Source organism: Ursus americanus, chromosome 18 (genome assembly GCF_024610735.1).
Source record: "Ursus americanus isolate L20-20 chromosome 18, mUrsAme1.1.p, whole genome shotgun sequence".
Lineage (NCBI taxonomy): Eukaryota > Metazoa > Chordata > Mammalia > Carnivora > Ursidae > Ursus > Ursus americanus.
In genome coordinates, this window is record NC_142144.1 from 12,030,481 (window position 1) to 12,053,850 (window position 23,370).

Genomic DNA, 23,370 nt, shown 5'->3' on the forward strand with positions numbered 1-23,370 from the left:
TGACCTTTGAGACCCTTGCAGATCTCATGGTTGGGATATTCTTCCTGTTACAACAGCCCCCTCCCCTTTATTGCTATAGACCCTTTCCTTCCTCTTGCAAAAATCCTTTCAAATAAAGTCTCTCTTTGATCAAGCCCAGAAGTTTTTTTTTTTTATTTGACACCTGTTACTTCAAAGTATGTGTATTCCTCTGTACCTTATAACTGAAAACAACCCACATAACACAAAATTTCACTCCAAAATCTTGTATTGCCTATGTTATTTTGCTTCCTTAGGCTCCTGCAGATTTTTGGCTATCAGATTGTTGGCTTATCATCTAGCACATAATCTTTGTTTTTAAGTCCCAGAGACTGGCACATGGTGTGTAAGAAGTAGAAATTTGTTGAATGAACAAGTGAATTCACAAACCTCTGAGTTGCCAAAGAAATTTATGGACAAGCAGTGACTTTAATATTTTTCAGAACTCACAAATGAACAAAAGTATTTTTTTCCTGGCCAGTTCTGTTTTTCTGGTAAGTAGGTTGGAGCACATCTGTTAGGGAAGAAGAATCCCTAGCAATTGGTGTCATCTATTGCTAGGGTTATTGGGACCTAATATTTGCTCCCTGAGAGAGTGGTGCACTTGAATTCAGGTCATATGAAATTAATAAGAAGAGATAATGCACAATCAGCTGTGCCAGGTGGGAAACAGAAAAGAATGCTGAGATGCTGTGCTCTTGAGAAACTGACCTGGGACTGATTCACCAAAAGTCGTCTACTGGGCTGATTTCATTTGTTTACTGTGTAATGACTGTTGAAGTCAGGACCTTAATCTTTGATGTGATGCAGAAGAAGGAGTCATGACCATTATAAGGGGGAAAAGAGAGTGCTCTTGCCATTGAAAAGCACTTGGGCTAATGTTATAAGTTACACACACACACACACACACACACACACACACACACAAAGTCATTCAAACAGCTTTAAATGACTACATAAGAACACTCAGCCTTATGAATAAGGATACCTATGAATAAGGAGTTTCTAGTGATCAAATTCAAAGGTGGGAGAGAATTCAGCAGGATTGAGATTAAGTGAAAGGCATGTGATTTTCTGGAAAAGAGACGTGGGTGACCGAAATTTAGACTGGGACACAGAGAACAAGATTCAGGTAGACCTTCTGCCCGCCAGATAATATTAGAGCCCACTGGGAAGTAGGCATCATATTGAAAAGTAGCTTCAACACGTTAGTTTCATTACAGGCAATAAATGTTCTTCTGTCAGGGATGAAAAACATCACTGAAGTTACCATCCTTCAGAATCAAATGACAGACACACTAAAAACCTACAGTCAGGGGCAAGAGATTAATGGGATTCTCTTAAGACCTCAGATCCTCTTATTGGCATTTCACCCGGTGCATCAGCTTTGTTAAGCCCTGCTTCATGTCTTTGTTCCTCAGACTATAGATAAATGGGTTTAGCATGGGAGTCAGTATGGTGTAGATGATTGTTGCTATTCGATCCTTGACAGTATAGTTGGACAGGGGCTGGAAATAAACATAGCTAATGCTTCCATAAAACAGGGTCACCACTGTGAGATGAGAACCACAGGTGGAAAATGCTTTGCGCTTCCCGGCAGCTGAAGGAATCTTCAGAACAGTGATAAAGATTCTCAAATAAGAGACGATGATGCATGAAAAGGGTGTCATTATGACAGCCAACCCTTCTGTCATTACTGTGATTTCTTTGACAAAATGGGAGGAACAGGACAATTTTAGCACTGGCTGGTCATCACAGAAAAAATGGTGGATGACATTAGAGGCACAGAAGATGAGTTGATTGGTTAGGAGAATGTGCAGGAGGGAGTGGAGGTGTGGAATGCAAAAGGAGAGGACCAGAAGTAGGACACAGCATCTGTGGTTCATGATGGTGATGTAGTGAAAGGGATTACATATGGCTACATAGCGGTCAATGGCCATGGCTGCTAGGAGGTAACTGTCTGTGTTTCCAAAAGCTATGAAGAAGTACATCTGGGTCAGACACTCACCATAAGAGATGGCCTTTGTCTCTGATAAGAAGTTCACCAGCATCTTGGGGATAATGACTGTCACATAGCAAATGTCAACAAAGGACAGGATGCTCAGGAAAAAGTACATGGGTGTCTGGAGGCGAGTGTCTGAGCGGATGGCTAGGATGATGAGCAGGTTTCCTATCACTGTGATGAGGTAGATGGGGAGAAATACAACAAAGAGTGGCTTCTGATCTTCAGGTCGAGAAGAAAGTCCCAGGAGGATGAATTCAGAGGGTCTTGTTAGATTATTTCTTCCCATAGCCTTGGGTTCACCTAAAGATAAACTATCATTATAACAGACTCTTCCAACATTTGATACTATCTATCCAAGATTTTTAAAATTTATTCTTCCTATCAGCAATGAAAACAACTAAAATATTATAATTACCTGGGTTATGACTTCTTTCCATTAATGTTCAGAATTCAGAAATTTATGTATATTTTAACCTCCTTTCACTCTTCTGCTGTAAAGGGAGACTAATTCAGGGAAAACAGAAATGGGAAAGAGAAAAAGGAAGAGAGACAGGGAGAGAGAATGAGAGAAGGAGAATTCTCTGAAAGGGAAGGAGCAGAATCCTAGAGAAATTATCTTCTGACAGGATTTTTTAGTCATCAATTCATGGCAGGATGATCAGCAGTTTGCTTCCCATTTAATTGCCGGCTGATGGAATGATGATTTCTGTGAACTCTCATGTTTCTCTCTGCATCAGTTATTCTGGAGGCTGAAAGTTGTCTGAAAAGACATTGAAATATGAGATCACTCAACAGATAGATAATCCATGCCCCTCACTTTTCAGGGAAAATTAATTGGAGTAAAAGAATAAGCATGAAATAAAAGATAGGCAGACAAAGAAAACATTTCTTTTAATGCTACTATCAGTTCCATCCATGTGCCCAATCCCTGGATCTAAAAATTGTTGTTGGTGGTGGTATGTACTTGTTTGTGTTGTTGTAATTCCTTTCCAAATTCCTGTTTTAGCTATAGATAGGCTGCCCAGAAAAAACACAGAGGGAAGGCACGTGCTCCAAGACAAAATTTCAACCTTCATGAATCTGAAGGTTTTCTTCCCTGCCTCCCCTGGACCTTCCATGTGCTGAGGGAACTGTAGACACTCATAGACTCCACCCTCTGTCAAGGCAGCATCCTTTGAGACTGTGAAGAAGTCCCTGAAGTTTATTTAGGTAGAGGAGACGTTGGAAAACAAGCTAACAATTATTGAAGTTTTGGAGTTTCCTCCCCAAGGATTCTGGGGAGTATCAGTGCTTTCTTTTTCTCTTGGCAATCACCATCTTGACCTGGCTCCTTTAGGCCAAAAAGAACACCCTATATGAGGTTGGCTCTGGTGACAGAGATGCACAGTGCTGGCTCTCCCAAACTTCCTGAGCGTTTCTCTCATAGCTGTATTATTTATGCTGAAAGGCAGTCCATAGTCAGATAACCTTTTTTCAGAGTCCACATAACTTTGGACTAAAAAGACTAGAGCACCAGATTGCTACCACTTTACCATCTCTCAGGCTTAGAAGCAACCCCTGGTCTGTCAATGTTCTTAGAACTTCAGGATACAAAAATTAATAGAGTTAAGATTTTAGACCCCACACTTTACTCTTCTCTCGAGGCATCCCTATGTCTGCTTGTAAAATATTGATGTATGATCCTTGTTTTTCCACTCAGGGAAACCACCAGGTGAATATATTTTACGTTGTATGGAATCCCAAGTTCCTGGTCATTTGGGGCATCTTACTTTGTGTGTACTGCAGAATTCCCAAGTTAGGACTCAAACTCCCCTGTCTCCCAGTATAACCATCACCCAAGAATATCCCATTCTTCATGATTTGCTGCCCCTTTATCTATTTATACTGTCGAGCCTTTGTTTATGTTCTCCCTCATCTGCTATACCTAACCTGCAACACTTGAATTCAGCATCTTTCAGGACACTTTGCTTGATGACTACCAGTTGGAATGGGTTTGTCTTTTAATATCCTCTTTTAATGCTTTGGACTTTCACTGTAGTCAATATCTCAATCTCTTTGTCTTAGAGCTTATACATTAATTTAAAGAGCCATAAATTAATAATTTAGTGAGTGCTTCCTCCATACTTGGCACTTGGCTAAATGAAGCAAATGTAGTGTCTCATTTAATTATTGGATCAACTTTATGAAATAGGTGGTCTTATTTTATTTACTTCAGAGATGAGGAGTCTGAGGTCAGAGAGGTGAAGTGGGCTGCCCAAGGTAACACAGCTAGTTAGTGACAGAATCAGTTTTTAAAACATCTCATGAGGTTATTTAATTTCCACTTGACTCCATACTCTTAACCTGACACTCTCCTGCTTTTTCATGATGCTAACAAAAAAGATTTGGAAATCATTTGCTGAATCACAAGTCTTTTATTATTATTATTATGATATGTTAGTCACCATTCTTGAATAAATCATATTGCCAAAAATATGAACTATTTCTTATTATATCAAAGTTTAAAAAGCACATTATTAGGTTAAGCTTCCTCCCTTTGGACTATAGAATCCTTGAGATCAGCACTCATGCCTATTAATATCTGCTTGCTCCAGTAAGTCAGTTAGTTCATAAATAGTTCTTGAAGGCCTACTATATGTCAGGAATTGAGCTAGGTGCTGAAGATACAGTGGAATATAAAATAGGCAGTTTCTACCACATATGGCTCCCCCAATACTTTGTCCAAGATAGTAGTTTTCAACAAGCAATCATAGTATTTCTTCATTTTTTTTTGTTTATGGTGATTAAAAATAAAAAAGCCTAAAGAGAAAAAGTAGTAATAATCCATGTTTCCATCACTCAGAATGCTTGACTACAATAACATTTTGCCCTGTTTTCCTTAGTCTTTTATTTGTTTCATTTATTCACAAACCTTAATAAAATAAAAAAAAAGATTTTATTTATTTATTTGAGAAAGAGAGAGCAAGAGTGGGGGGTGCAGAGGGAGAGAGAATCTCAAGCAGACTCCCCACTGAGCAGGAAACCTGATGTGGGACTTGATCCCAGGACCTCGAGTTCATGACCTGAGCCCAAGGCAGACACTTAAACCAACTGAACCACCCAGGCACTACTATAAACTTTTTTTTTTAAAGATTTATTTGAGAGAGAGAGAGAGAGGACACGCACACCAGTGGGGGGAGGAGCAGAGGTAGAGGAAGAAACAGACTCCCCGCTGATCATGGAGCACAATGTGATGCTTGATCCCACCACCCTGAGATCATGACCTGAGCCAAAGTTAGATGTTCAACCAACTGAGCCACCCAGGTGCCCCAGTTCCTTATGTACTCTTTAAGTATTGACTCATTTTTTATCTTCCTAATAACCCTATTAAGTAGATATCACTTTTATATTTTCTATTGAGCATTTTATTGAGGTATGATTGACATATAAAAGCTTTACATATTTAACATATACAGTTCAATGATAAATATACACCTCTGAAACCATCACCACCATCAAAGCCATAAACATATCTATTACCTCCCAAAGTTTCCTCTGACCGCATCTATTATTATTATTATTATTATTATTATTATTATTATATTATTATATATATATATATACTTTATTATTATTATTATTATTTGTGGTAAGGGCACTTAACAGCTACCCTCTTAGTAATTTTAAGTATACGTTGTCGTCTTGTTGTTATAGGCATTATGCTGTAGAGTGGATCTCTAGAACTTACTTTTATCTTGTATAACTGAAACTTTGTATTCTTTGATGATTACCACCCCCCATATCCCTCCCTTCAACCCCTGGGAGCTACCATTCTACTCTCCGCTTCTCTGAGTTTGACTATTTTAGAGTCCACATATAAAGGAGATCATGCAGAATTTTTTTTCTGTGTCTGGCTAATTTCACCTAGCATGTCCTCCTCAAGCATGTCACAAGTGATAGGATTTCTTTCTATTTTAAGGCTGAATAATATTCCACTGTATGTATATCACCACATTTTCTTTATCCATCTGTCAGTGGACATTTAGGTTGTTTCCTTAGCTTGGATATTGTGAGTAATGCTGCAGTGGACATGGGAGTGCAGGTATCTCTTTGAGATCCTGATTTCAGTTCCTTTGAGTAAACCAAGAATGGGATTGCTGGATATGGTAGTTCTTTTTTTTTTTTTTTTTAAAGATTTTATTTATTTGACGGAGAGAGACAGCGAGAGAGGGAAGACAATCAAGGGGAATGTGATAGGGAAAAGCAGGCTTCCTGCTGAGCAGGGAGCCCGATGCAGGGCTCAATCCCAGGACCCTGGGATCATGACCTGAGCTGAGGGCTGACACCCAATGGCTGAGCCACCCAGGCATCCCTGGATATGGTAGTCCTATTTTTATTATTTTTTATAGGAACTTCTATACTGTTTTTCATAATGACTATACCAGTTGACATGTCTACCAAGAGTGCCTCAGGTTTCCTTTAATCCACATCCTTGCCAGCAATTGTTCTCTCTTGTTTAAAATTTAATAATAGCCATCCTAATAGGTGATAACTGTTTGTGGTGATAACATTTCCTTGATGATTAGTGATGTTGAGCACTTTTTTTTATGGCTGTTGGCCATTTGTGTGTCTTTTTTGGAAAAATATCTGTTCAGGTTTTTTGCCCATTTATCTTATTTGTTAAGTGGAAATATAGTTGACATATAATACTGTATTAGTTTTAGGTGTACACCATAGTGGTTTGACATTTATATACATTAAAAAAATGGTCAGTACAATAAGTATAGTTAGTATCTGCCACCATACAAAGTTATTACAATATTTTTTACTATCTTCCCTATGCTGTACTTATATCACCGTGACTTATTTATTTTATAACTGGAAGATTGTACCTCTTAATCCCCTTTACCTATTTCACCTATCTCCCCACCTCACTCTCTTCCGGCAAACACCAGTTTGTTCTCTGTATTTATGAGTTTGTTTGTGTTGTGTGTTTGTTTTTATTTAAATTCCAGTTAGTTAACATACAGTGTGATGTTAGTTTCAGATGTATAATATAGTGATTCAAAAACTCCCATTCTATTTGCCCATTTTAAAAAATATTTAAATTCAATTAGCCAATTTGCCCATTTTTAATTGAGTTATTTGTGGGGTTTTTTGTTTTGTTTTGTTTTTTTGCTATTGAGTTGTATGAGTTCCTTATATGTTTTTGATATTGACCCCTCATCAGATATATGATTTGTAAATTATATCTCCCATTACATAGGTTGCAATTTCATTTTATTGACGTTTCTTTTGCTGTGCAGAAGCTTTTTAGTTTGATATAATTCACTTGTTTATTTTTGCTTTTGTTATCCTTGCTTTTGGTGTCATACTAAAAAGTCATCATCAAGATCAATGTCAAGGAGTTTTCTCTACATTCTCTTCCAGAAGTTTTACAGTTTCAGGTCTTACAGTTAAGTCTTTAATCCATTTTGAGTTGAGTTTTGTATATGGCATAAGATTGGGTAAAATCTCATTTCTTTTTTTTTAATGCTCAATTTTATTTTATTTTATTATTTTTTTAATAATAATATTTTTTATTATATTGTGAATATCCATGAGGAGCCCAACATGAAGGATTGATCAAATTCCAGCTCTGTCCAGACTGAGGAATGTTTCCACTCTTGTGTTCATTCCTTCACTCAATAAATATTTTCTGTTTTAGATAATGCTGCTATAAATAGCCAAATTATAAAAACAGCCCAAGTATCCATCAACTGATGACTGAATAAAGAAGAGGTGGTATATAATAGAATATTACTCAGCCATAAAAAGAAAGTAATCTTGTCACTTGCAATGATATGGAAAGAGCTAGAAAGTATTATGCTGAGTGAAATAAGTCAGTCAGAGAAAGACAAATACCAGATGATTTCACTCATATGTGGGATTTAAGAAACAAAACAAATGAGCAAAGGGAAAAAAGAGAAAGAAGCAAATCAAGAAACAGACTCTTTTTTTTATTATATTATGTTAGTCACCATACATTACATCCCTAGTTTTTGATGTAAAGTTTCATGATTCATTACTTGCGTATAACACCCAGTGCACCATGCAATACGTGCCCTCCTTAATACCCATCACCAGCCTATCCCATTCCTCCCCTCACCGAAGCCCTCAGTTTGTTTCCCAGAGTCCATAGTCTCTCGTGGTTCATTCCCCTTTCTGAAGAAACAGACTCTTAATTGTAGAGAACAAACTGATGGCTACCAAAGGGGGGGTGGGTGGGGGGATGGGTTAAATAGGTGATGGGGATTAAAGAGTGCACTTGTGATGAGCATTGGGTGTTGTACATAAGTGTTGACTCACTAAATGATACACCTGAAACTAATATTACATGCTAATTAACTAGAATTTAAATAAAAACTAAAAAACAAAAAAACAACCACAAAAAAGAAGGATATAGTTAGAAGATATGATGGAGAATTTGATATACTAAGGAATAATTGGAATTTCAAAATAAAAACATTGTCAGAAATCCAAGAAATTTATCCTCTATGGTTAGAGCAGAAAGAAGGGGAATATTCTTGAAGCAGCAGAACACTGAATTTTCATGTGGAAGACTGTGTGGTCTGGTGGAGAAATTGAAATCAGATACACATTGTGAGTCAGTCTCAACACATTTTTTCCCCAAATTGTGGGGATGCAGGGAAGAACCTATTCTTTCTTCTAGTTTCAGTCATCCGCATGTAAAGTACTGTGAATAAAACTTCTCCCATCTTCAACTGTACTTCCCTTTTGTTTACATGACACTTGAAATTATGTCTTATCTTTTATCCTCACTAGAGTGAGGGACATAATCAGATATTTTTCATTTTTGTATCCTTAATGCCCATCAGAGTTCTTTTTATATAGTTGATGATCAATTAAAAAATACATGGATGAATGAATTATTTAGTCCAGAGTCTTGAATTAAGTAAGCCCTCAGGTAAATGAGAGCTTCCTATCCCCTAATTTCTAAGAGTATCTTGAGCCTGAATGGGTTGAATAATATCCTCATGACAAACTCTCTGTCCTTAAGAATATATTCCTTCACAAATAAGAGAAAGATTGTAAAGGTTGAGAAATGTGTTTTTACAACTTCAGTTAGCCTTGCCATAGGAAAATGCTACAGGAGGAGGTTAAGAACATAAGTTTGGTTTCATACAGACTAGGAACTGAATCTTGTTGAAATACTTTAAGACTGTAGAGAACCTCAATTATTTGCTTTTGAAATATTTCAACAGGAATAGTAATTTTTATGTAATGTTTCCTATGTATGAGCGTTGTTTTAATATTTTACATAATCACATTTATTACCAATTAACAACTTTATGAGGTATGGACTATTATTAATTCTCATTACTGATTTGAAAACTGAGGTGTGTATAGGTTAAGATATTTGCCCAAGATCTCATGGCTGGTAAGTGGTAGAGCTAAGATTGCAACTCTACAGTCTGTTAGCCCAAACACTAAGCTATACTGCCTTTCTTTGTACTAATTAAAAAGTGCTATTTTGAGTATGAATGAACAAAAGCATGTAATAGCATGGTGCATGTGATATAGGCATCACTTAGTACAAATTAGTACTTTATCATCATTACACTCCCATAATCCTCAGAGACTTTTCTGTCCCTGAGGAAAGTGTCTTCTTTCCTTTTGATCAATTTTCAGCATGTCCTCAGTGAACTGTTCTTCTTCAGCCTAACCTTTGTAACAATAGGCTTAACTTCCCTCAGTAAGGGCCAGACCCCATCACTCCATGAATATTCTGTACACTACATATTTGAAACAAATATATAGTGGTGGCTTTAACAATGCAAATTTAAAATTAAATTCCAGGTATGACTTAATCTCTGACTGTTCTTAACTTCACCAGTGCAGATTATATGTGTTTATATGAACATATGAATTTATAGGAATATAAATATATATAAAATCATAATTTTTTTGGAAAACTCTTTTTAATTCAGCATGGTTTGCTGGCTGACTCTTTAGCGACTCTTGAATGGGATAAGTAGATAATGGAAGTAATAATTTCAAAAATGAATTCATAACAAATCAAATTTCTTTTTTTAACATTTAAATTCAATTAGCCAACGTGTATTACATCATTAGTTTTTTTTTAAAGATTTTATTTATTTATTCGACAGAGATAGAGACAGCCAGTGAGAGAGGGAACACAAGCAGGAGGAGTGGGAGAGGAAGAAGCAGGCTCATAGCGGAGGAGCCTGATGTGGGGCTCGATCCCATAACGCCGGGATCACGCCCTGAGCCGAAGGCAGACGCTTAACCGCTGTGCCACCCAGGCACCCCACATCATTAGTTTTTGATATAATGTTCAATGATTCATTAATAAATCAAATTTCTTGCAGTTATTTTCATTTTCCTTCAAATTGGAGAATATGACTTAGGAAACACCTTTCTTTGAGAATAAGCTAATCAGTTCAGAAAAGTGATAGTAGTGAGTTAATGTCTCTGTTACACCAATTATTGGCTTAATGTTGTTTCAGTGTCTTAAGGAATTCAAGAAACTAAAGACTACTTTTTAAAATATGCTTCAATTCTTAAAGTTTTATTTTTAAACTTAAGTAATTCAACAGACGTACAATGAAGGATGTTGAGTTGTTTTCATGTTTACTTTAAAACAAGACATTTTAAGAGTAATTAGGTTTCCTTAACTACACATTAAAAATCAGGTGCTATCATTTTTATGTTGTTTTTTTGTTATAATTAACATGGTAAATAAAACACACAAATGCCAGGATTGAATTTGAGGGGCAGTTCTCGAATATAATGTGCTCACTTAGGTAATTCTAAATATACTTTACACGAATCATTTTAGATTATTACTGGAATGAAATTGCATTTTTAAATTCTAGTAGAGATGATTCTGAACCCCTGAGGGTTCACAGTTCCCCAGAGATGTATGTATCTCAGTTTGTAAAATACTTCTTAATAGCAAAGTTTTCAAACTAGTTTCCCTTTTTAAAACTTTGGTTTCCTTCCTTCCTTCCTTCCTTCCTTCCTTCCTTCCTTCCTTCCTTCCTTCCTTCCTTCCTTCTCTTTCTCTCTCTCATCCCCTCCCTCCTCCCTTTCTCCTCCTCCTCCTCTGTTTTTGAAGTATAGTTGACACACATTGTTGCATTAGTTTCAGGTATACAACATAGCTATTCAACTTTCTTTTTTTCTAAGCAATGCTATTAACTAACATGATTAAGGAATGTAGACTCATAGTCTTCTTCTTCTTATTATTATTAGCAAACCTAATCAAACCAAGAAATAGTAAGTGCATTAAGTCCAACCAAATAACACCACAAACACATGTTAACTAAGTGAGAAAACTCTCAAAGTCTGTCAAAATAAGTGAGTAATATTCCATTATGTATATATATGCCACATCTTCTTTATCCATTCATCTATCAGTGGATAGTTGGGTTGCTTCATATCTTAGCTATTGTAAATAATGCTGCAATAATAAGGGTGCATATAACTTCTCGAATTAGTGTTTTTGTTTTCCTGTGGTAAATATCCAATAGTGAAATTCCTGGGTCGTATGTTAATTTTATTTTTAATTTTTTGAGGAACCTCCATTCTGTTTTCCACAGTGGCTGCACCAATTTGCATTCCCACTAACAGTGTATGCGGGTTCCTTTTTCTCCACATCCTTGCCAACACTTGTTGACAACTTCTTGTCTTTTGGATTTCAGCAATTCTGATAGGCAGTAAGGTGATACATCATTGTGGTTTTTTTTAAACTTATTTTATTTAAATTCTATTAGTTAACATATCATTCATTTCAGATGTAGAGTTCAGTAATTCATCAGTTGCATACAACACCCAGTGCTCATTATATCACGTGCCCTCTTCCATGCCCATCACCCAGTTCCCCCCACTCACCTCCTCTCCAGCAACCCTCAGTTTTTTTCCTGTAGTTAAGAGTCTCTTGTTTTGTGGTTTTTATTTGCATTTCCCTGATGATGAGTGTTGTTGAGTACCTTTTCATGTGTCTTTTCTGTTGGCTATTTGCAGCAACGTGGATAGACCTAGAGGATAAAATGCTAAGTGAAATAACTTAGACAGAGAAAGACAAATACCATATGATTTCACTCATATATGGAATTTAAGAAACAAAACAAATGAACAGTCAAAAAAATAGACTCCTAAGTGCAGAGAACAAACTGGTGGTTGCCAGAGGGGAGGTGAGTGGGGAGTTGGGTGAAATGAAGAGAATTAAGAGTACAGTTGTGATGATGAGCACTGAATAATGTATAGAATTGTTGAATCATTACATTGTAGACCTGAAATCAATAAGACACTGTATGTTAATTATACTTCAATAAAAAAGAAGACAGGTAGTAAATAGCATTTAAAAAAGTATTAAAGAATGAGAAATCAAGCAGTATTGAAGGATTTTATTTTTGCAATATACGTGAGGAAAAAGAAGAAAGTGCTGATGGTCCTCCTCTGTCTTAACAGAGCAATTTTTAATGTGTTTATATTGTTTAGAAACAGCAATCTTTCAATTTTAATATTATTACTAAGGCAAGAAATTATTGGGAAACCAAACAGAGTTATGGCTTTCTCTTTAAAGCGTACTTTCTCAGAGGGGTGCCTGGGTGGCTCAGTCATTGAGCGTCTGCCTTTGGCTCAGGTCGTGATCCCAGAGTTCTGGGATCGAGCCCTGTGTCGGGCTCCCTGCTCAGCGGGAAGCCTCCCTCTCCCACTCTCCCTGCTTGTGTTCCCTCTCTCGCTGCCTCTCTCTCTGTCAAATAAATAAATAAAACCTTTTAAAAAAATCTTACTTTCTCAGAATATGAAACAATTTCTAAAGTCTTTGGAATTTAAAAAATCATTTTGTTCAAATTCTACTTCCAAGGATAAATGAATTATAACAAGATAAATTAATTACAACAAAATAGAACAGGTTGGTAACAGTGATAAACACTCAGGCAAGTCTTTAACTTTGATGTTCTTGTCAAAGTTTTCAATCTAACACTTTACGAAATCAGATTCTTTGAATGAGTTTTATAATAAAGAATGATATTTCTCCCACTGGTCATCAGGTTAAGGGCCATTTACATCATCTTTTTCTGAGATTCCCCTTGCTAATTATGAAAACTTAACATTTAAGCCAGGGTATGGAATTTCATTGACTAAGTTTGTAAAAGTAAATCAGTCTCTGTAATGTGATGCAATCCTTGTTGTTAGAGATCACAGCATGGGGCTGAGTCCTTGCCACCCCCTAAATTCACTGATTGAACACTGTGTCTATTCTGCCTCATGTGTATTACTAGGATAAAGCACCATTTAAATTTGGAAGAGTACATTTTATTATTATAAAAAACATTAATAATAAATGGATCCCCAGATTAGGATGTTTAATCAGCCTAGTAAAGAGATGGAGGAGTGGATTAGCTAATTGATTGCAAAAGCAAAGGAAATAAGGAGAAAATAATGCATTTTTCCTCTCAATATTTAGTCTCGGTATAAGAGTTCTGTGTTGGAGAATGATAGATAAGGTAGGGTATATCAATGGGGTCAGGAAATTAGGGTAAATGAGAGGATAGTTACTCACTGGTCATTCATCCAGCCAGTCTTTATTGAGTGCTTGCTTTCTGCCAGGAATTGTGCTAAGGTACTGGATACAAAAGTGAATTCATCACAGCCCCTTCCCTCAGGAGCACATAATCAAATGGGAGAAATGAACTATAAACAGTGAATCTTAACAACATCTGAAAAACCAGAACTTACTTTGGTTGTAATACCTACAATGATCATAGCAGTAGAAGCAGCTACAATAGCAAATATCATTTGAATCTTTTACTACATGCCAGACACATACTCAGCACTTTATATATAATATTCTAAATCTTAAATCAATCATTTGAAAAAAGAATTAGATATTATTATAATTTTATAGATAAGGAGGTAAAACCTCAGAGAGGCTAAATAATTTGCCAAATCCACAGAACTTGCAAGTGGTATGTCCCAGGATTATATTCAGTTGTTCTTTGGCTCCAATGTTCTGGTATTGCATAATAATTTAATTATTATAGAGAAATAATAATATGATGATGGTGTAAATGACTGGGATAATGATACACAGTGTCTGCCATTTGGGGTTGCCTGGGCAAAGACAGAATGACCTATTCCATTTGGAAGAGTGGAGTGGAGTCGTTGGGAGGAACTTACAGTGCTTTTAACTTTCCCTTCATATCATGTCCACACTTTCTTCCTTCATGAGAGGCAGATGTTGTACTTGACCTCCTTCCAGGAGACTCTAGGGGAAAGCTCTCTGGGGCCCCACAGCCTCTAAATCTCACCCAACCTCACCAGCCCAGATTTCAGGTCCCATGCACTGATCTGTCTTTCAGCACCATGGCCAGATCCCTGAGTCTGACAGTAGGCTGGAGCCACGAAGTCCAGAATCAGAGCAGCTCTTTCTTGACAGGCGAGCATGCAGGTAGAACTAGCCTTTATTCTCCATCTTCTCTCACCTTGACTCATTCCTGTATTTCTCTGTCTTTAGATGTCTCTTACTCTGAACCCATTTTGTTTAACATCATCCTTTGTGCTTTATGTCTTCACAGCCATTCCCTCTCTCTCCATCCTGAAAATCTCTTTTACCAGCTTGCCTTTCTGTTTCTATTCCTGACGTTCCATTTCTCATACTTGCCTTCACTTTTCTTTTATATCCACCGTTTCATGACACTCTCTATTCTTCTCTCCTTTTACCCTGTCCACATTATCACCCTCCTCTCACTCATCATCCACATGCCTTTCTCCTTTCTTCTAAAAAGAAGAAATCTTATTTCTGCTCATTATCTATGCTCCAATCATTCCCACCCTTAATCCTGCTCTTCTCACATCAAAATTCTTCCTATTTTTTCCTTATGTTTCTTTCATTCATCTATTCACTCTTTTCCTTTTCCCATCGTGCATTTCTCTTCTCTCTCTCCCCACCACTTTGCATTCTTTCTTCATTTTCTCTCCCATTTGTCCTTTCCTCCACTATCTCCATTTTCATGTTTCTGACCGTCACTATTCTTCCCAGTCATCTCTCTGTGACAGCACATAATTATTTTTAGAAGCCTGAAACTCTAGGAAGTAAAGTTTAGGAGAAACTCTCAACTGAGAGAAAATTCTGCTTTTCAAGAATTATTTTCTGAATTTTTGTCAGACACTTACAGCTTATACACAACACATGCATACACACACACACACACATGCACATACACATACACAGTTATATCACATTCACATTATTCATTCAGAATGCCAACTGTTCTCTGAGTAAAATGGAGGGCATTTTTGGTGTCAGCCAGTAGAATTTTTATGTGTTAACCCTCCTGTGATTTTGCTGTTTCCTAGAAAACTTTTCATGACCTCAGCCCATCCCTGATCTTATCTAAGGCTGAGATGGGACATTCTCCAAGTAAGCTGCACAAACTCCTTTGCATATATTATCATATCACTTATCACACTGTTTTTCATCCAGTGTTTATCTTCCCTTCTTTCCACACTGTGGCTTTCTCATGGCAGAACCATTGTGTGGTTTGTCTTAATGTGCCATCACAGGTAAGAAATCAATATTTTGTAGAACAGATGAATTAATCAACAAATGGATGGATAAATAAATGAATGATCTCCTGGATTGTGTGATTACCTTCTGTACTTGATCTAGCCAAGATTATTTTGGGGCAAACTCAGGTATTTAGATTAATTTTTAGAAACTTCATCCCTTCTGTTCTCTCTCCTGTCAGATATTTCCAGAGGCACAGATTCCAGTTGTTAATCCCTGCCTAGAGTAACAAATGTACTTTGAGAGAAAAATATTCTTTGGCAGTTATTCTTAAAAATTATTAAAAATCCCCAGTGTGAATGATTCATAGTGATTATATCTGTGTTTTGTTCCCCACTCCATACTCCTCCACCTCCTTTCCTGCTTTTCTTTTGAGTGTCCTTCCATCTCCTTTTCTCTTTCAGTCCTCATATTTTCTCTATATCCTTCACCTATATTATTAACCCTCCCTGATATACTCGGGTTCATTATGTGCTTTATTTTTTTTTACCAGAACTGTAGGATGAATCCTTCAGCCCTTTACTGTAACAACGGCCAGGTTTGAAGATGTTGATTTATGAATAATCAGCGTTAAGTTGGTCAGTGAGGCTCTAGGACTGGATGTGTTCTTCAGGTTTGCTCTTGGAGAGCCTCCACAGTTAAGGGAATGGGGGAAGAAGGGAGAAAAAAGTATAGAAAAGAGCTAACCACTGAAAGAAGGAGGATTAAATTCACAATTTTATAATATTCAGGAGATTGGAAAAAACCAAATGTCAGGAATGTGGGGGATAGTGGTTAATAATGCCATTGATAGAGGAGGAAAACGAAGGGTTGAGAGAAGCACTGGCTGAGATATTGACCACTGTCTGTGTTAAAATTCCAGTTCTACCACTGACTTGCTGTACAATATTAAGTAAGTTGGTTAATTTCTCTATGCCTCAGTTTCCCCATGTGTAGAATGAGAATAAAATAGTATTTACCTCATAGAGTACAGGTTTAATAAAATCATGCATGTAGAGTGCTTTGTACTGTTTGTCATGTAGCAAGAGTTCTGCAAAATGTTATCTATTTTATTACTACTACTACTATCACTATCATTGTTATACGTCATTGTATATGGTGAGGACTGTCTATTGATAACCTTGGAAGCAAACATTTGAATAAATTACTTTATAACTATATTTAAGTATACTAAATATACCAGATGGAGCAAATGGTTGATAGATTATGGAATATGAATTATATATATTTTTAATTTTGAATATTCATTTTATTTCTTTTTCCTATCATTACTTCACCGGCTAAGACTTACAAAGCAACGTTGAATAAGGGCTTTTGATAGTAGTCATTCTTGCCTTGTTCCTGAATTTCAGTGAAATTATTTTAGAGATGCACCAAGTATGACTTTCACTGTAGATTAACACTAGATGAACTTTATTGGGTTATTCTTTTTATTTCCAGTACTCTTAGAGATTTTGGTTATGAATGGGTATCAAATTCTATCAAATGTACTTTCTGCATCTTTTGAGGTAATCACATTTTAAAAAATTTTATAAACCCTAATAGGCACTTTAATTCTTCTAACAACTTCATGAAAACAGCTTCTATGTCCACTTTAGAAATCCGTGACTCAGGCAAGTTAAGAAACTTGCCCATGTAAGAGCATTAGTAACTTGGAGCACAGAAATATGAACTATGTCTGCTTTGACCCATACTCTGTAGCAGGAATCAGAGAGAATGGATAAATACATTGTGGTATATTCATACAAGGGACTATTATGTAGCAATGAAAACTAAATAAGCCACAGCTATATCTAATAATATCAGTGAATCTAAGTAGTATAATATTCAGACATAAAATCAAATAACCCCTTATTACTTAAATTTTGTTACCCTTTTATAAATTTCAGATCATTTCAAACTTAACAATATTCTTCTTGGAAAACCTATAGTAGATATATATCAAATATAAACATGTATTGATGAAAGAAAGGGAATGATTAACCCAAGATTCAGGAGGCTGGTTACCTTACGCAGGAAATGACAGGGTGAGCTGATGTATACATAGATATGAATTATAATCAATGTTCTAGTTTCTGTGTTAAAATCAAGTTAATGGGTGTTTATAATAATATCCAAAACTAAGGGCGCAAGCAAGCAGATGATGCTTGGACAATGAAGAGGGTGCAGCATGAATCAGGGATTATGATTAATCCAGTCCTGGGCTTCTGAGGCTGGAGAAATATAGGCAGTTATGAGCCTTCCACCTCTGTCTATTATAGTCTTGCTGATGATTACTCCCTTCTATTCCAGAGTCCTGTCTAAACTTGGTCCCTGGCTATAGATTTCTAGAGTCAGCCCCAAATGAAAGAGCTTCCATCAGAAACTTACTGTAGAATTTACTACAGCAAGACAGAGAAATAGGAATGGTAATTGGAAACATGGAACATGCCTGGGGTTAGGGAAAGACAATTTAGAGAAACCTCTAGGCTCATTGGCTCATTATGGTTCTGATAGTTAACATTTCACATGTATTTTGACATCTTCCTTTCTTCCACAAAATTTTGGAAAATTGTTTTGGAAATAAACCTCTGGTTTCCCAGTTCTAAGATAGATAAAACCTAATTCTGGATTCTCCATGATATACTGGCTTGAGTTGTTGTGTGTGTGGGTTTGAATTAACTGAGGTGGATGTTATTTTGAGCTTAATCGTATGAAGGAGTAAATAATGAAAATATAAGAAAATTAAAGGTTTTATGTTTCAGTTTCTATTCTTGCCTTTACTGTTTATATATATTAGTAAGAGAAGTTTCATAATATAGAAAAATGTGTGGAAACCAAGACAATACATATATTCAACATCCAACTTAAAAAAATACTTAAGATTCACCTTTTTTTGTTTCAGTTCTTTTTTTTTCAATTCTTATTTTGAAAAAAATAGATGGTACAGATACAGTTAAAACCCAAACTACTGGGTGCCTGGTTGGTTCAGTTGGTTAAGCATCTGCCTTCAGCTTAGGTCCTGGGATCAAGCCCACATAGGGCTCCCTGCTCAGCGGGGAATCTGCTACTCCCTCCCCCACTCATGCTCTCCCTCTTTCTCGCTCCACTCTCTCTCTCAAATAAATAAATAAAATCTTTTAAAAAACCCACCAAATTACTTTTCTATCCTATCCTCTATCCTTTCCTCCTTTCCCAAAGGTAACCACTATCCCAAATAAAGTATTCATTATCCTATGCATGGTTTTAGTATACACACACACACGCACACTATACATACACTATACTATACATATACTACATATGGGGTTATATGTATATACTATACATATACTATATATATATACACACACACTATACATATACTATACATATATATGTATATATACTACACAATATTTTTACATGTTTTAAATCTTCATATATATCATATTTTCCTGTCATTCTGAACTGGCATTTTTAAAGTTAATATTATGTTTTGGAGACTTGCATTTATTGATGCATGTGGCTCTGCTTTCTCCTGATGTATACTATGAGTAAATCACAAGTTACAGTAGGTGTATACAGTTGTGGTTCTACATTTAACTGAATAACCTCTCCTTCAAACACTGAGAATGTCATTTCTATTATATATCGCAGTTTATAGACATTGTGAGTTTGCTTTGGGGCTGCCATTTTCTGTATTCCACAGGCTCACTTAGCCGCATATTAGCCACAAAGTGAGCCTTAAACAGCTTGAGAACTAATCTCATACAGATTTCATTGTCAGATCACGGCATTATTAAATCGGAACTCAATAATGAAAAGATAGTTTAAGAAAACATGTTTGGAAACAAAAGCGCAACTTTAAGTATTGCCGAAGGCCTTCAAGAAAATTTGAGCAAGGGAGCATGTACGTGAGGACAGCTGAAGAAGGCTGCCTCTACAGACCTGTTGGGATAAGGATGTATGAGGCTTTCTAGAGTCTGTTGTTGCTGAGAAGTCTTCTGTCAGAAAGTCTAATGCTCTTTCCTTTGTAGGTAATCTTTCCTTTCTCTCTGATTGGTTTTAATATTTTATCTTTGTATGTAAATGATGAATCACTAAATCCTGCACTTTGATATTACACCGTAGGTTAACTAACTGGAATTTAAATAAAACTTGGAAAAAAGAAAATAAAATATGCAGTAAGTTAAAAAAATTTTTATCTTTGTATTTGCTGTATAGCAGTTTCTATGCAAGGATTTTTAAAATTTATCTTGTTTGGGAGTCATTGTGATTCTTCAATCTCAGGCCTCATTTCTTTAATTAAGTCTGGAAAATTCACAGTCTGTTTCTTCAATATTTCCATTCTTCTGTTTTTCATTAATTTTTTTTCTTGGACTTATTTGGTGTATAGTGGATCTCCTTATTTTTTTCCCCAAAAGTCTTGACTCCTCTCCCCACATCTTGGTCACTTTGTACTGTCTTCTGGGTGTTTTTTTCAGAACTAGCCTCTCTCTTCAGTCATTGTCCAAGCCATCCACTGAGTTTTTACTTTGAGTGTGAATATTTGTGTTTTCTAGTAATTCATTTTGGATCTTTTCCAAATCTGTTGTATTTTACTTTTATAATATCTTATTTCTTACAGTCTTTATTCTTTCTTTTAGATACAAAGTATTTTAAACATAGTTTATAATTCCTAACAGATTAGTTAATTTTATGATGTTTGGGGAAGATAATTCTATCACTTGTTGATTACTGATTATCTTCATAATAAATAGGATTTTTGTCTGTTTAGTAATTTTGAACTGTGAGCTCATCTTTTTGGTTGGTTTTTACTTGTGGGATTCCTGTACAGTCTGGAGTCTGCAACTTTATGTTTGCTTCTAAAAGGTACCCCAAGATGTTTACCAGTCTGGGAATGATTTTTATGTTAGTTTGTCAGTTTGAGGGGTCTAGGATCATATGTGTCTTGTAAATAAGCTTATCCATTCCATGTGCTGTACAGACCCATAATTGCATTCCCATGGGAGACATTTCCCCTCCCTGAAGTATAGGATGAAACATACGGGTTTTCTTTGGGTGCCATGTAGACACTAGTGTATATACATTATTCTCTCACTGAAAGCTTACCCTTTTGAATGTCCTGAATTAATGTGGTGGTGTCTACCTTTTGCCTCACACAGGCCTACACTCTCACCTCCTGTTCCACATGGGGGTTATTACTCAAGCCTCTGGACAATGAAGACTGATGGTATACCTCTCCCATCTACCTGTTACCACTACCACATACACCATTGTGGACAGTTTATTTTATTTTTTTATTATGTTCAGTTAGCCAGCATCATTAGTTTTTGATGTAGTGTTCAATGATTCATTAGTTGCATATAACACCAGTGCTCATCGCAACACATGCCCTCCTTGTGGACAGTTTAGGTATTAGTTTTTCATATTCCTCCTTGATTATCAACCTTTATATTTCATTTACATTCTTAAATACTCAGTTATGAATTTAAAAGGGTGATTATTATATTTTCTCAAAATTTCTACCTCTGTTGAGTGGGAAGGTGATTAGTACCTCATATTTCAGCAAACCGAAGCTTTCAAAATAACATGAAGATCTACAGGAATGTGAGAGGTTACCATGTTCAGAAAACTAAAAAAAAAGAACTGTCTAGTTTTAAACATACTGGGTAGGTGTCTCAGCATGAGCTTGGTAAGATAGGTTAGTTATTTACAACACAAGGTTTTTACAAGTCAGATGAAGCTATTTGGTTTCTATTATGAAAGCTCTGACTCTTTAAATAGGGAATCACATGTTGGAAGTTTTCTTGGTATCAGTATGGAAGATCTACTAGTCATGAGGCTACGAAGTTAACACTGGTCGGAGATGCTGAAGCCTAAACAGTATGAGTGGATTAAGGGCAAAGGATGAATGTAAGGGTAAATGTGGAAGTGAAAGAGTGATTGAATATGAGGAGATGAGGGAGAGATTCCCCCAGCTTTTGCTTTGGGCAACCAGGTGAATGATAATGGTGATATCATTAGCCAGCAAAATGGAATAAAGAGTAAAAACAAGTTATTTTATGACAACCTGAAGCAATTTCATTATAAAACCCACCTATTTATAATGAACCATTTCTTTATATGTTACATATTAAATGATACCCTATGTTCCTTACAGGTTGGGAGAGAAGAAATCATGAGGACTGCAGTGGGATGAAGTGTGAATTGAAGATGAGGAGTTAGAGCCAGTGAGTATAAGAATTTTTTCATGAAATTTGCCATTGGAAGGAGATAAGCAGCAGTAGGATGAAAAGACACTATTGAATGAAGGGTTTATAACCGGATGAGGGACTTTGTCAAGGTTTATAGATTATAGAAAATGAGCCACTAGAGTGGATGAAAAGGAAGAAGTGGGAAGAAAATGCTCTAGTAAATTACAGGAATGAAGTCATAGACCTAGCAGAAGGGCCTAGGTGGTCAGCTGAATTTAAGTCTTTAAGGAGCTTGAATAACATAAATAAATCAACTAGAACTATTATGATCCCCACTACTACCTGTGACTTGCTTTTTGATTGAAAATCTTTCAGGCAGGCTTATTGTCACTCATCATGGGCTGTGCCCCACGCTTCACATTCTCCAGTTTTCTTGCTCCTTGGGTTCTCAAGAGCTAGAGTCTCCCCAGGTCTCCTTTTCTTCCTGTTCCTGGCTATTTACCTGGTCACCATAATAGGGAACGTGACTCTAGTGCTGCTTATCTCCCGGGACTCCAGGCTCCACTCACCTATGTATTATCTGCTCCGTGGTCTCTCCGTGATAGACATGGGGCTGTCCACAGTCACCCTGCCCCAGTTGTTGGCCCATCTGGTCTCTAATTACCCAGCCATTTCTGCTGCCCGCTGCTTGGCCCAGTTCTTTTTCTTCTATGCATTTGGAGTTACGGATACACTTGTTATTTCTGTCATGGCTCTGGATCGTTATGTGGCCATCTGTAATCCCCTGCACTACCATTCAGTGATGAATCGCCAACTCTGTGCCTGCTTACTGACCTTGAGCTGGGTGGTGTCCGTAGTGCACACCATGCTGCATGTGGGACTTCTCTTGCCTCTTTACTGGGCTGGGGATGCTGAGGGCAATGTTAAACTTCCCCACTTCTTTTGTGACCACCGACCACTTCTGCGAGCCTCTTGCTCTGACATACATTCCAATGAGCTGGCCATATTCTTGGAGGGTGGCTTCCTCATGCTAGGTCCCTGTGCCCTCATTGTACTCTCCTATGCTCGTATTGGGGCCACCATCCTGCGTTTGCCTTCAGCTGCTGGTCGCCACCGTGCAGTCTCCACCTGTGGATCCCACCTCACCATGGTTGGCTTCCTCTATGGCACTATCATTTGGGTCTACTTCCAGCCTCCTTCCCAGAACTCTCAGGAACAGGACATGGTGGCCGCTGTGATGTACACTGCCATTACACCTTTGGCCAACCCTTTCGTGTACAGCCTCCGCAACAAGGATGTCAAGAGTGCACTTCACAGGCTGCTTGGACGGGGGAGGGCGGACTCCTGAGTAGCCTGCCAAAGAGCTCTTTGGTTAGTTAAGGAAAGAAGTGGGAAGTTTTGAGCATGGCTGGTTTTGGAGAGATGAGGGAAGATGATCTGGTGAACTTAGGGAACTCCAGATTCGGCTCTTGTTGATGTGGTGCTCTGACAGAGCTGCAAACACGTACCACGCGTGCTCAGGGCTCCTCATCAGTCTGCTTCAGGAACCCCTTCCCCTAACCGTTTATCTTCACTTATCAAAGTGGATATAAATGAGTCACTAGGCC

At 37.0% G+C, this 23,370-nt stretch overlaps 2 protein-coding genes across 2 annotated transcripts; one reads left to right on the forward strand and one right to left on the reverse strand.

Annotated features, from left to right (window-relative positions):
• Nucleotides 1–1,376: 1,376 nt before the first annotated feature.
• Nucleotides 1,377–2,460, reverse strand: LOC123788093 (olfactory receptor 1L1). Its single transcript, XM_045791179.1, has one exon. It carries the CDS (start codon nt 2,307–2,309, stop codon nt 1,377–1,379), a length of 933 nt encoding a protein of 310 aa, XP_045647135.1. The 5' UTR covers nt 2,310–2,460.
• Nucleotides 2,461–21,454: 18,994 nt separating this feature from the next.
• Nucleotides 21,455–23,111, forward strand: OR1B1 (olfactory receptor family 1 subfamily B member 1). Its single transcript, XM_045791180.2, has 2 exons — nt 21,455–21,567; nt 22,139–23,111. Exons 1-2 carry the CDS (start codon nt 21,455–21,457, stop codon nt 23,109–23,111), a joined length of 1,086 nt encoding a protein of 361 aa, XP_045647136.2.
• The last annotated feature ends 259 nt before the right edge of the window (nt 23,112–23,370 follow it).

Excerpts from the sequence above, each read along its gene's own strand:
- LOC123788093 (XM_045791179.1), bottom strand. The coding sequence starts at position 2,309 with ATGGGAAGAAATAATCTAACAAGACCCTCTGAATTCATCCTCCTGGGA.
- OR1B1 (XM_045791180.2), top strand. The coding sequence starts at position 21,455 with ATGAGTGGATTAAGGGCAAAGGATGAATGTAAGGGTAAATGTGGAAGT. Across the intron at positions 21,568-22,138 it reads CTTTTGCTTTGGGCAACCAG|GCAGGCTTATTGTCACTCAT; the intron begins GTGAATGATAAT and ends AAAATCTTTCAG.